The sequence below is a fragment of the Pinus tabuliformis genome, chromosome J, assembly GCF_031772625.1.
Source record: "Pinus tabuliformis cultivar Carrire ecotype Pingquan chromosome J, CPIR1, whole genome shotgun sequence".
NCBI lineage: Eukaryota > Viridiplantae > Streptophyta > Pinopsida > Pinales > Pinaceae > Pinus > Pinus tabuliformis.
In genome coordinates, this window is record NC_142295.1 from 1,317,232,289 (window position 1) to 1,317,246,627 (window position 14,339).

A 14,339-nucleotide genomic window follows, 5' to 3' on the forward strand; every position below is an offset into this window, starting at 1 on the left:
TGCTGCATATAATAAAAATAAACCAGCCTTCATCTATTGCACCGGTTTTCCCTTCGGGGTTTTTCCGTGGATGTTAGTCCAAAAATATTAGTATCCTTCTCCTTCTTAGCATCCTTCAGCGTCTGATTCTTAGCATCTATTTGTTTTTTCACATCTCTCCAAGTCATTTTATTAGGGCGCATCACTGGTGCCTGAAGGCGCCTCACTGGTGCCTGAGGAAGCGCAGAACTGTCATTTTTATTGTGTGCATCTGTTTTCTCAACTCCTGTTTATTTTCCGCGGTGTAGTTTTATTGCGAAGAATTGCAGTGTGATTTATTCGTTATTTGCCATAACAAATAAATAGCATAATTCATCAGTTAGAAGAATAAATTCTAGTTGTTGCAATTTGAGGAAATTTCACATTGATTTCAAACATTAATATCTTAGTCATCTAGAGGTCTTTTTTAGTGATTTTTTTCGTTTCACTAAGTTTTTGAGCTATATGGATTGGTACAGTGAGTGTATCTTTTTATGTCATTAACACTATAATATTTGTTGTTTTCAGACAGGGCCTAGTATAATCCCTATTTTGAAAACTTTCTTGAGGTCATATCTTCTTCATTCTACTCCTTTTCAAGAGCCATTTTCTTTGAAGTCCATATTTTTTCAAGATCTCCATGACGGCCTAATCAAATTCTAGATCTAAGGTCATTTGCACCTATTTTCCATCAAATAAAGAGATATTTTACCATTGCATAGGAATTTCACAAGGTCCCTCTTCTAACACTGACCCCTTCTAAGGGCAAGGCGGCTAACCCTAGCTGCCTTTGCCCTAGTTCATGCCTCCCATTGTTGACCTTCCTGTCGATGCTCCCTCATTGCTGCGTGGCCCTCTAGTGTGCGGTGGTTCTCGTCGTGGTCATCTGGGGTTTGGTTGCGGCGTGGTCCTGCCGAGGAAGGGTTGAGGGGGTTGCAAGTTGGGCAGTTTTGTTGTGTGGCTCGGGGTTTTGGGCCCCTTTTCCTCTGTTGTCGGGTCATGTGCTGCTAGGGTCACATTCTAGGCATCATTCACCATTGCGGTCCGTGCGGCTTCTATTCTTAGGGGCCTCTGTTGCTGTCAGCGTTTTTCTGCTTTTTGGGTGTCGTCTCTGCCGCCACCTTTACCTTTCGCTATTGTCGTGGTTTGCATGACTGGGTGTTGCAGGGTTTTCCGTGGAGCTTTGCCGCTTGCAAGTATTTTGCTTGTCCAGGCTCGTGGCTTTCTTGGCACTATGGTTTTGGGGTTTGCGGTTCTTGGTTCCGTCCCCTTCGTCAAGCTTATTTGCTGGCGTTTACTCCCATTTTTTGTATGTATTGATGCCCGTTTTGGGCTCTATTTCTGTGGCCCCTTTCGGGTTTTTACTGTGTCAAGCCTGCGTGCCTTATATCATGCTTTTAATATTCTGAGGCCTAGGGTTTTGCCCCTAGGGTTTACAATTTCTTTATGCCACTTGTAGAATCTGGGCAGATCCACTTCAGGTGCATATGCAAAATGTATTTTTTTTTTACAGATATGAATGAAAATATGGTTTTTTACCTTGGAAGAAAAACACAGACCCCTTCCTAATGTGACTAATCAGCTGGCAAGCCAGGATTTTCTTCTGTAAAAATAGTAAATACATCATGGGAGAAAACAGACTGCAAGCCTACATTCACTATCCCTGAATATACCAAAAATATCACTGTGATGCAATCCTTAAGCAAGTCCCGACTCCCATCATCAGTCTAAAGAGCTGAATGTTCATAGCACCCAATTTCTTTGTGGGATCATTTCGACACAACAAAAGCATCTGAATATCATAGCATAATTTTTTTGTTTTCTCTACCATCCTATTCGTGCTGCAGATTTTATCAACTATTACTGAAACATAAGCAGAGAACTTAGATAAACATAGACCTTCCTACATCCAAATATAAGAGCCACAGAAGAGTTAACAACTCTCTCATATAGAAACCATTAATCAACTCCATTTAAGGATTTAGTTTAGAATCCATTAGAAAATAATGGCACCATTCTAAAAGAATAAAAAATACATTTTGAGCCCATGTAAAGAAAGGAAAATTCACGTTGCATTTCAGCACTGTCCAAGACATAAAAAGAGGAGATATGCAAGTATACTTTCAAACAGGTGAATCGGGAATCCAGAGACCCCCAGTCTTAATGAAGCTTGATACTGTCCACATGCAATGTCTCAAACACTTTGCATCGACGCAAAGTGCCTTGTCCAGTCAGGAGACAATGGTTGACAGATTAAACACCTGACTGCAGGGTCAAGTTCGAAGTGGTGGTCATTCTGGAAAGTTTAAGGATCAAAGTATTAATCTATTTAATATCTCTGTTATACAATGGCAATTATTATTAAAACTGGCAGACCACTCAGCATTTCAAGAGAAGGAAACTTTGATGCCAAATCAACTTCTCTGACAAAAAAAGAAATAATACATTGACTTGACTTTCAAAAGCAAAGACAAACATTTACAGGTCTTGACATTTGGTACGTAATATAAGCGGTGAGAAATAAGCTCACCAAGATCCAAACACTAAGAAATCTCCACCAAGAGAATTCTAAATGCATCCCTTTTCTTCTCTGCTGATCATGGCCCGTGTCCTTAAATATACTTAAGAATGTTTTTTACTAGATTGCCTTCCAGATGCACTCACCCGTCTCTCAAATTCCATGTCATCATCTTCTTGTGAAATTTCCTCATCATAATTCTCGCTGTAATCATTCCCAGAATAAATGCTTTCATCAGAATCAGAAATATTTATTGAAGCATTCTCACCAGACAATTGTTCTCTGTCATCATGATACCTACTATCCTCAGGCTTACATGGATATCTATCTTTAACAGAATTTATCCTATCTGTGCCAGCCTTTCTATAAAGGATTCCCATCCTCATCATGTAGAAATACTTCTCTCGGATTGCTACGAGAGGATGTTTCTCAATCAACTGCCCACTTTTGTAGGCCTCTCTAAGTGTCACAGATGTCATTGAACATTTTAGAGAAAGATAAAATATTCCTGGATAGCGAGTGAAAATTCTCGTGAATTTGTGCGGCAAAATCATCTCCTCGCGAAACAGCCTGAAATTATTTCTCTCAGTCCTCTTGTGAATTGTTAGATACAACAGTTCATGAAAAACACCAACCACCCTCTTCTCCATCAAATCGCTCTCAGGATCCAGATGAGACACATCCTCATAGGGTGATATGTAAGGAAGTTTCTGCCATTCATCCATCCATGCCTTAACCTTCTTCATCAAGCCATAGCCACGGGGATAATTCATTTCATATGCCAAAGGTACTTCCTTTTTGAATTTCCCGTAGGAAATATCATCATTTTCTTTTGATTCTGCCCTCTTCTGCAGCGCGGAGATGGCAAATTCATCTTTCCAGCTGACAAGCTTCAATCCGGGGAAATTATCTGGCATCTTGACAATGCTTAAATAGTCAGGATATTTGGGGATCAATGTCTGTGCATAGTCATCTGGTAAACCTAAATCCCATTTCCATAAATTTAAACTCTGCAATGAAAGTTTTTTACTTTGGGTCATCATCAGCAACTTACATAACCTTATCACAGAATCCATCTCCTGCTCTTTAGAAATCCTTTGTTCCTCTTGATCAACATCAACAACCTCTTCAGTTAATCTAAACCAGGGGACGTTATATTTGGGCCCAACAAATTCCTTAAAAATTGTTGGGAATCTTCTCATAAACCTCAAAACAGGAATGGTCAGTCCCAGTTCCTTCTGCCTCTTTGAGACGTTAGACACAGGCAAGGACTGTCCAGGATGCTTCTTAATAATATCTTTAAGCATGCATACAGCTCTTATATCAGTCTCTTTGTTTATTATATGATCGAAACCCCTATTCTTCATCCATTTCAACCTCACTGTTTGCAGAAAACGCTTCTGTGTATAATCAGAAGGAGAACAATTTACCTGCAGAAATGGGCTAAACCTAGAACCCATATTTTCAAGTTCCATGGCCGACTGTCTTTTCCATGCATTACAGCAATTAGGGGTAAAATGTTGCCACCCAGTCGTCGCAAATCGTATGGTCCGATTGATTGACATTGTAATATCGAGTGTAGTTTTTTTGTTGAACCAAACTCAACAGATCAGCAAATTTATGGACATGCCGTGGAAATCTTTAAAAATTTGGGTTGAGTACTCTTAACGCGAACAATCCTCATGTCTTTTATGCATCCTGCAATAAATTTCTTTGCGCGACGGAAGGTTTTACAGGGTTTTAAGAGTGGCTGAAGGAGGCTGTTGAAATATTTCAATCTATTAAATGTGACATATGTGAGTTCCTAAAGCATACCTTTATTCCTCCTTGATTCGAGAGTGAGTATGAAACTTCACGCAGTAGAGGTAGACATTCCAAAAAATCCACCCTGACATTTCTTGCATTCTAAAGCCCTCAATTGTTCAACCTAGCCACCAAGTTTGTTAATGATCCTAAACAATTTTATACACCTACAAAGCTTCAAACCAGTGGCCTGTGCTTGGTACGTGATGAAAACATTAGACACCTTATTAAAACTTGACAGTCATACTTTGTCTTCTTGTGGGATAGCGACCCTCATGACCTTGCTAAATCCTGTCAAGTGCAATATGTAATAGATATTCAATAGAATTGTTTCTATCTCTATTGAATTAAAGAATTAATTATTTCTATTTTGAATATGTGTTTGGAAACAAATTGTTTTGAATATGTGAATTGTATTTACATATTCAAAAATGTGAATTGTATTTATTTTTTTATAATGAATTTTGGAACTAGAAAAATTTCTAAAATTTTAATTTAGAATCTAATATTTTTAGAGATTAAAATTAGTTCAAGACTTATAACCTCGTAATTATTTTTTTTAAATAAGATTATTATTTTTGTTTTTCCTCTTTTAGAATATCTATTCTTAATAACTTTTTCCCACCAATCTATAAGACAATTTTCAAGGTAAACAAGATTTTTCTAGGTATAATGCTAAAATCAATTCAATACTTATAAACTTATAATCATTTATCTCTAAATGAGATTATCACTTTTGTTTTTCCTCTTTTGGAATACTTACTAAGGTTTATGGCATGCTTTTTCTCCCAATAACCTTATCATATCAACTTCTATGATTGTAACACACAACGAAGATAATAATTAATTCAAAGCACTTATTTTGTTCCCAATTTTATTTTTATCTTTCAATGTAATATACACTTTAAGGAAACTTCTCAGGCATTTCCCATCACTTCGAAGATGGTACCTAGGTAAATAAGATTCTTCCAGGCACAAGACTAAGTCAAAAATGCTCATATTGAGCCCATTGTTTTTCAACATATAGTTGATTAGCTAACCAATTATTAGCTTACTAAGGGTCCAGCAATTAACTCATGCATGTCCCATCGAGGATTTGGACTTAGGTGCGGAGAATGAAAAACCTACCTCTCCATCAATCAAGCTTTTGCCTAATGCATAAAATCCACTTCAAAAATTAAACATGATTTCGTCTTTAAATTTTGATAATAAATACATTCTTAGCAATAATAACTGTAAAATCCTTTACAATGCTCTTTACATCACATCTTGGCATCAAATTTAGCATTCAAATAATTTAAGAAAAAATCGATAAAACACACTTGTTTGGAGACTTTGATACAAGAATTATGATCATGGATTCAATTAAAGGGGTGGACTTTGTGTATTCCATGTTAAAAATCCAATAAAACAAACTAAACAAATCCATATTTAAATCCAAGGAAAAATTTGAAGGGCGATCAAGGTATGAAATATGTGTTGTCACTGGCACAAGAAGGTTGTTTTGAAGTTCTTGTAGGGAAACAATCTTTAATAATAGGGATACTTAGACCAGGTAGATCCTCAGTGATAGGTGGATCATGACTTGCATATTCCTTAATTGTAAAGGATCGATAAGTTCCTCCAAAAAATTGCTCTAAAACAAGTTTTGGAATAACCCGAACTAGTCATTATTATGCTTCAAGAGACTATCACATTCCCAGTCCCCTCTATGCCAAATTTGACGTTACAAATCAAAAAAAAAAAATCCTTTTCCAATATAGTGATTAGTTTTGATACTGGTTTATAACAAACCTTCATGTCAACCACCAAAGATAGGGTTTTTCAATCTAAAATTTTCATTCTACAGCAATATCTAAACCAGATCTTCTTAGAAAAAACATTTCCAAAAAATATTAATAATACAAATTTTCACTAGAACTCAGCAATGCACATTTATAATATGGTAACAATTATAAGCTAGACTCAATTCCAACATTCACATGAAACATACAATTTAGAGGAATCATTCACTCTCTCCAAGATTAATTGAAGTCATTGTATGCTTAAATAACATATAAAACAAGTATGTAACAATTGCTACAAGGGATCATGTAGAAACCCTATAGCTATAATAAGTATCAAATATCTTTTAAGATACAATCTAAGTCTCTAAAGGTTTTTGGTGGATATGTCCATCTAAATATAGAGTTTATATCTGCCAAAAATTTCATTTACCCATATCATAAATTTTGAGTTATAGTCAAATCAAATCTACATACATTCACCTACTGAAAATTTATATACTCAATCTACAATGAGAAATAATTTGTTGTTAGAGGGGCTGAAATAAATTGTATGACATTCTACAACATTTCAATAATTGAAATAAGTCATCTCTTGCGTTAACCCATTCAACCATTTAGTAACTTTTTCATCTACTTAAACCATTTACAAGGAGTGTCATTCCTAGGTAATTACCCAAGTAGAACATAAAAGATTTTCAACATACCACCATGATGGTACTATCACCAAATAAAAGATATCAAATTAAGATAATCAACATCCTGTTGAGTATGAAATTTATGAAACCCTAATTATTTATTTATTAGGCTTCTAACATTAAAACATTGTCTTGCAAGAAATTGCTATCAACAACTAAATTCTTACCTAAATTTTAATTTTCCTTGCAAACTTTCATCAATAAAAGTCATGAAAGGAAATAATATATAATGATGCTAAAGTATTTACACCTTCATAATGTTTTTGTTAGAAGCAATTACACTCGATACTCTCTTACAAACATAAGAAGACATATGTCATAAATAATGTAAATAAGATTGTAAATGAATTTCTAACACAATTGTGATATGTATCTTAGACTATAGAAATCATCCAACAAACCAATTGGTGTTGAGGTCTTTTCCACCCAACGATAGGCATAGTTGCATTTTTATCTATCTACAACAATGGCTACAGTTGGGTGGAAAAGTGCTTGACACCAATTGGTTTGGTTGCCAGCCCCTAGTCAGGCCATGATACCACAAAGGTGAAAATTAACAAAACTCAACTATTTGGAAATTAGAAAGACCATTATTTCACTGGTCTAAGTTTATGTTGGTATTTCTTCTTATTGATTGCAAAGTTTCCATAGCCTCAAGTGTATCCTTTGTTGGCTTGCATAAATTGGAATGAGCACCTTCTTCGGTACATGGTCCCTTGTGTTGGAAAATCAAAAAGGTAGTAAATATTTTCTTGATCTTGATAATTACTTGTGATGTTTCTTATTATTACAATTCTTTATATCTTCTTTCTTTAATTCATCAAGCAATTACCAAAAGCAGTAGTACATAAAAAAATGGACACAAGATGTAGGCACATGCCAGGGAAAAACCCCCCTCGAGGGGAAAACCCAAACAAAGTAATTTTTCCTTTCAATAGTATTCTTTGAGACTCTTCACGGTAGACCAAAACCAGAACTTCCCTCCACATGATCCAGATTTAAACAGGAACGCAACAAATTACAGAGATAACCATATACACAAAGATGCAGCGGAAATAATACTTCATTTTATTAATGGAAAATACTGAAATATGCTTACAACCAGAAAATGGAAATAAACCAGCTAGGGCGATGGTAGCTTATCTCTTAGAAGAGATGTGGTGGCTACATGCCTCTGAACCGTTCTGAACTGTGTTACAATGAGGCTCGAAGGCCTATTTATTGTTGAGAAACAATGGAAAACCCTTCACATCCCGAAATCTAACCCTAAAAGATGAAATGCCAAATTGTGGGCCCCGTTTGGGTAAATTGGTACATCAATTTCCCGGGGTCGTAACTTTGGCATACGATCTCCGTTTGACGCGTACGATAGCTCGTTAGAAAGATCTATCCGAGTACTACCACTCTGGGAGGCAACATCGGTCCATGGACCCAAGTCGCCCCAGATTCCCAAAAAAACGTCGTTTAGGGCCTCAAAACGGTTCCGGAAGTTCAGGACCCGAAAAACTGCTAAAAATAGTAAACTGTGCTACAATTTAGGAAACTGAAAAGACTGAAAGGGACAATTGTGGGGGTCCAAATGGGATAGGTGGGTGGCCACCAACATCCACCTGGATCATTCCTCCCCCCTTAGGAAGCAATGGTCCCCATTGCGTTGAGTTCCTCCCTGACATGAGGAAGCTTCTGTTGAGCTGGGTCTCTGGTGAGCTGTTCTGCAATCTCTGTTGTGACCAGAAATGGTGGGAAGCATGGTCGACGATGGTCCACATTGAGCACTCAGTGCAAGCGAAGGAATGGAGGAATGTTGTGCTTCAAAGCATTATTTCCCGTAGCCTTGGTACTGGTGTAAGGACCATGTCGGAGTGGTCGGAGCTTTTGATGGGCTCTTGTAAGGCGTTCTTTCTGCAGATGTAACCAAAATTTGTTGCCCACCTGAAACTTGTGTGGTACCCCTGTGGGTGAGGAGAAGTGGTCCCTGTGTTTTGTCATGACCGTATCCCTTTGTTGCTGCTGCTGCGTGGAGGAACCCTTTGCAGGGGTCATGGATGTAGCAACGATCTTCCCCTTACTTTGGGAGTGAACCAGACAGATGAATTTCCTGGTCTGTGATATGAGCTTGCTGCCTTTCTTAGCGGTGATCAAAGATGTGGCAGTAGGTGGGGCTACCTCCGGTATCCTGTATAATGAATTATTTAAAGAAATAATGACAGCACGAGGCCTTGACTCATACACAGCATGTCGCCTCCACAAGTATGGCTGGCCTAATAATACATCACAAACATCCAGAGGTGTAACATCACACAATACCTCGTCTGTGAATGGTTTGATGCTGTAGGGAAGGCGGCACTGCTGGCGAATTTTGAGATCTCGTCCTTCATGAAGCCACCCGATACTATACGGCTGTGGGTGTGGTGTAGTCGGTAGGCCCAACCGCTTCACGACCTCTGCTGAAATGAGGTTCTTTTGGCTGCCACTGTCGACAATGAATTGCAGCGGTGAACCCTTCACCCACATCTGTGAGTGGAAAAGACGCTCCCCTTCCTCTGGATTTTCGAGCTCATCTTTCTAGATCTTGGCGGTGGCAACAGTGGCACTGGGATCCGCATCAATGATCTGCTTCCCTTTTCCATTCCCCTTGTCGGGTTCTGGCTCAGGGTCAGAACATGCATCTGATTCGGAAGCCTTCAACTCAGCCACCAGCGACTACTTGGTCCGACACTCACTTGTGTTATGAGTGGGACTCTTGTGGAACTCACACCACTTCCCTGTGTCCTTCTTCGGCTTCATGGTGTTGTTCCTTTCTTGCGGCTTCGACGGGTTGTCTTGGGTCACCCCGCCTTGGCTTTGTCCTTTGGGCTTTGGATTGGCAAATCCAAAGTCTCGCTTCTTCTGTTTGAACTTTTGCTCGATTTTGACAGCGTATCTGTACGCCATGCCGAGCGAGGAGATGTTCAAGAACACCATCTCTTCTTGAATGTATTTGTGTAGGCAGCCACGGTATTTGAGTACCAGATGCAGCTCAGAATCTTTGATACCCAACTGTGTGCGAAGGGTATGAAAAATGTTTCTGAACTCCGGCACATCTTGGTCTCGTCCCTGCCGCAGTGTGGTCCATTTGATGTATTTGTCCTCATAGCTTCCGACAGGGTAGTATTGCTCCTTGATGGCATCCCGGAAGTCATTCCAAGTGGGTGAGGCTGAAAATAGTGAGCCTGTACTTTCATCCTTCTGCTCGCAGTAGGTTTCCCACCAGTCCTTGATGTGGGGGGCTGCTTTGAGAAGAGCGAAAACAATCTTTTCCCGATTTGAAAATTCATGAACAGAAAAATACCCATCTAGCAGATTTAACCATTTATCTATGGCATCTGCGTCTATTTGACCCTCGAATATGGGGATTTCAAAATTAACTTGTACCTTAAATGGTGTGGCGTTTCCAGAGTAGCTGTTGGAAGCCGATGCGTCGCCTCTGGGTAGCTGCTGAAGGATCTGCGCAAAGCTATCCATCATCGCGTTCCTTTGCCGCTCGAGCGCTTCTTCGAGCAAGATTTTGATAGGATCTCCTGCCCCCTCGTCTTTCTTCTCATCTGCCATGGGAGGCCGTCGAGATTTTTGAGGCTGGTCTTGCAAAGGTTCGACCAGTTCAAGCCCTAACTCCTTATATCCCGACCTCGTTGGGGACATGCAAAGAAAAACAGAGAAAAAGCAGACCGCTCTGATACCACTGATCCAGATTTAAACAGGAACGCAACAAATTACAGAGATAACCATATACACAAAGATGCAGCGGAAATAATACTTCATTTTATTAATGGAAAATACTGAAATATGCTTACAACCAGAAAATGGAAATAAACCAGCTAGGGCGATGGTAGCTTATCTCTGAGAAGAGATGTGGTGGCTACATGCCTCTGAACCATTCTGAACTGTGTTACAATGAGGCTCGAAGGCCTATTTATTGTTGAGAAACAATGGAAAACCCTTCACATCCCGAAATCTAACCCTAAAAGATGAAACGCCAAATTGTGGGCCCCGTTTGGGTAAATTGGTACATCAATTTCCCGGGGTCATAACTTTGGCATGCGATCTTCGTTTGACGCGTACGATAGCTAGTTAGAAAGATCTATCCGAGTACTACCACTTTGGCAGGCAACTTGACCCATGTTGACCCAGATTCCCAAAAAAACGTCGTTTAGGGCCTCAAAACGGCTCCGGAAGTTCAGGACCCGAAAAACTGCTAAAAATAGTAAACTGTGCTACAATTTAGGAAACTGAAAACACTGAAAGGGACAATTGTAGGGGTCCAAATGGGATAGGTGGGTGGCCACCAACATCCACTTGGATCACCACACCAAGTTAGCCTCCAGAAAATAGACCTCTTCTCGGGAACTTCGACTATGCAACAACTTGCAGCAGCCATCAACTTCTGGCAGTAGTCCAACTTAGAAGACTTCGATCTCCCAATCCAAAGCACGAAACATAGAGAGACCACCACCAAAATTTTGATTTTCCTTGACTCCTTAGATTGCCCCAAACTCGCGTTCACTTTAGCCTCCTGACAACAGACTTTCCCAGCTACCAACTCGCACTTCTGCCTAGTAGATAGAATTCGAACTTGCTGAGAAGTGATGCACCAAATGAATTCAATGTCCTTCCTTTTATAGGCTTTTTGTGGGGTCAAATAGGGTCTAAGGTCGATTTGATCTTCCCTTAGGCTAACATGGTGTGGAGGTTCCATAATTCATATTTGAATCAATACTAAACTTTTTTACATGATTCAAAAGCCTAAGAAGGGTGTATTTAAATATTCAATAATTTTATAGACCTAGAATAAATCATAGAAGTCCTAAATCGGGACTTTGACCTAAAACATGGTGACCCAAGCATGAAACCCGTGATTTAATAAGTCACAATAATAATAGTAATAATAATAATAATAATTTCTTTTTATATACTTTTGACAAGTACATTATTGAAGACCAAACATAATTACTTTTTCCAGCACTCCCTCTTAACTAGGGAGGTATTCATAATGTACATATACTGTTAGGTCCCTATACTACTAGTGTAACCCCTTATTGTTATTAGTACAACCCGCTTATTATATTGTTGTGCCCATGTAGTCCCCATATTGTTATTATTGTGCCCCATAAAAGGCCACTATTGTTATTATTGTGTCCTTACATTATTATTGTTATGTCGGCTCTTATTATATTATGACCCCTTAGACTCATATATATAGAAAGGAGGTCTTTTCATTTGTATCATCCAAGAATTGTTCATTTGTGTAATGAAAAGGAGGTTGCCCCCACTAAGAGGTTTATTTCTAAGGCGTTTATCTATCTTTTCTATCTTTTTGTGAGCTGGTTTCATAACATTTGGTATCAGAGCTTTGGATTCTAGGGTTTCGCTGCTCCAAATAGGTCATTGTGGAATCTTCACTATAACTTGTTTTCTGCGACATTTCAGAAGCAAAAAAAAAAACCCATTTGTGACGAACTCGTGCTAAACCTTGGGTCTAAATTTCAGATCCTGTCTCGCTATAGTTTCGAAGATATAGTCTGAGGAAGTTAGGGTTTTTGCAGACCCCCGAATTACATTCCAAACAGGTCACCTTGGGAAAATTGCCATAACTGTCTCTTTGAGAATCAGATTGAAATTTCGTAAGAAGTTACAGAAAGAGGATGGAATTTAGTTTCTTGTGTATATTTTTCAGATCCAAAGGTCAAAACAGTGACACGTGGCACTTCATACAAGTTCGCTCTTCTGAAAAGGTATATAATCAGGTCATCTTGGGAGATTTTGCATAACTCTTTCTTGGAGAATCCAATTTTGATCAGACTGGTGGCATTGGAAAGAGGACACAGAGGGCTACTGCAGGTCGCAATTTCAGAACTGGAAGAGCCGAAATTACAGAGTTATAGTCGTTTCAAGATCGAGCTCCTAAAATCAAGAAAAGGTGATATGAGGAAGTTTGATGGCAAGGATCCGGTAAATTGGATACTACAGATGGAGCAATATTTTGATCTACATGAGGTGCAACTATTACAAAAGGTATGTATTGCATCTTCGTATTTAGAACCAGATCAATTTTTATGATATAAATGGCTTTGTTCTCACAAACCACTTGTTACGTGGTCAATTTTCACGAAGGAAATGATAGCACGTTATGAGGATACAAAGAGAAACACCTTCTTTAGCCAATTGATAAATCTCAAACAAAAGGGTTCAATGGCAGAGCACATTGAGGACTTCCAAAAATTAAATATAAGGGTAAATGATATTCCAGAGAAGAAAATGGTTGATGTCTTTATAGGGACTTTAAAGGATAACATTCAACACGAGGTTCGTCTTTGGGAACCTAATTCATTGGAGAAGGCATTCAGGTTGGCAAGAAAAATTGAAAGTGAAATTATGGAAACAAGGAATCCCACCACTCATGACTATAATTATGGAGGTGTTTTTTCTCCTAGTATTCCACAACCTACAAGGTTTACACCACAACGATTGGAAGAAAAAAGAGAAAAAGGGCTTCGTTACAATTGTGATAGCAAATACACTAAAGGTCATAAGTGTGCTGAGAAGAAATTATTTTACATAGATTATGAAGATGAGGAAGAAAAGGATCAAGAAACATCAAAAGAAGAGGATATACACCAGGAACCCACCCTAGAGAAAGAAGGAATGAATCCGACCATATCTTATAAAGCATTAGAAAGAATTACCACTCCTCAAACTCTCAAGATAGAAGGACATATCAATAAGAAAAAGGTTCAAGAAGTTAAAGATCACATCGAGAAAGAAGAAATGAATCTGACCATATCTTGTAATGCATTGGCTGGAATTACCACTCCTCAAACTATCAATATAGAAGGACATATCAAGAAGAAAAATGTTCAAGAATTGAAAGATCACATCAAGCATCAAGAAATGAATCTGACCATATCTTGTAATGCATTGGAAGAAATAGCCACTCCTCAAACTATCAAGATAGAAGGACATATTAAGAAGAAAAAGGTAATAGTGTTGATTGATTCAAGCAGTACCCATAATTTTATTCATTGTAAGATATCCAAGGAATTGAAATGCTTCCTATATCCAACACGAAAGTGTCAAGTGATGGTTGCAAGTGGAGGAACCATAAAGTGCTCTGGAAAGTGCCATAATATCAAGCTATCCATGGGAGAATATGTATTGAATAGCCCAATGCTTTCCATTCCAATGTGTGGTGTTGATTTTTTACTAGGAATCCAATGGCTACAATCTTTGGGTATGATAGCTTTTAATTTTGAAGAACTTTTCTTGAATTTTTTTTGGGAAGGAAAGGAAATTGAATTGAGGGGTATGAAAGGGAAACCTGGAAAGATAATCAACTCTAAGAACATGACAAAGCTTCTAAATAAAGAACAACGTGGTGTAATTGCACAATTATGTTCACTAGAGGATCCCACATCGAAATCATGTATTTCTCCAGATCTCCAAAACGTTTTGGACAATCATTCCAAGGTATTTGAGACTCCC

The 14,339-nt window shown here is 38.5% G+C and overlaps 1 protein-coding gene across 3 annotated transcripts; it reads right to left on the reverse strand.

Annotated features, from left to right (window-relative positions):
- Positions 1-1,934: 1,934 nt before the first annotated feature.
- Positions 1,935-4,548, reverse strand: LOC149232104 (protein WHAT'S THIS FACTOR 9, mitochondrial-like). 3 transcript variants are annotated; one of them, XR_016248121.1, is made up of 2 exons: positions 2,549-4,548; positions 1,935-2,283 (listed from the first exon to the last, which is right to left on the reverse strand). XR_016248121.1 is itself a non-coding variant. In XM_089379353.1 (2 exons), exon 2 carries the CDS (start codon positions 4,099-4,101, stop codon positions 2,641-2,643), a length of 1,461 nt encoding a protein of 486 aa, XP_089235479.1. In that variant the 5' UTR covers positions 4,102-4,234; positions 4,352-4,547; the 3' UTR covers positions 1,935-2,640. The 3 variants fall into 3 exon arrangements, 1 of the variants encoding a protein (XP_089235479.1); XR_016248122.1 differs by having other exon boundaries at positions 1,935-2,314; XM_089379353.1 differs by having other exon boundaries at positions 1,935-4,234; positions 4,352-4,547.
- Between the last annotated feature and the right edge of the window lie 9,791 nt (positions 4,549-14,339).

Bases quoted from the DNA above. Each gene is read 5' to 3' on its own strand.
- LOC149232104 (XM_089379353.1), bottom strand. From the start codon at position 4,101: ATGTCAATCAATCGGACCATACGATTTGCGACGACTGGGTGGCAACAT.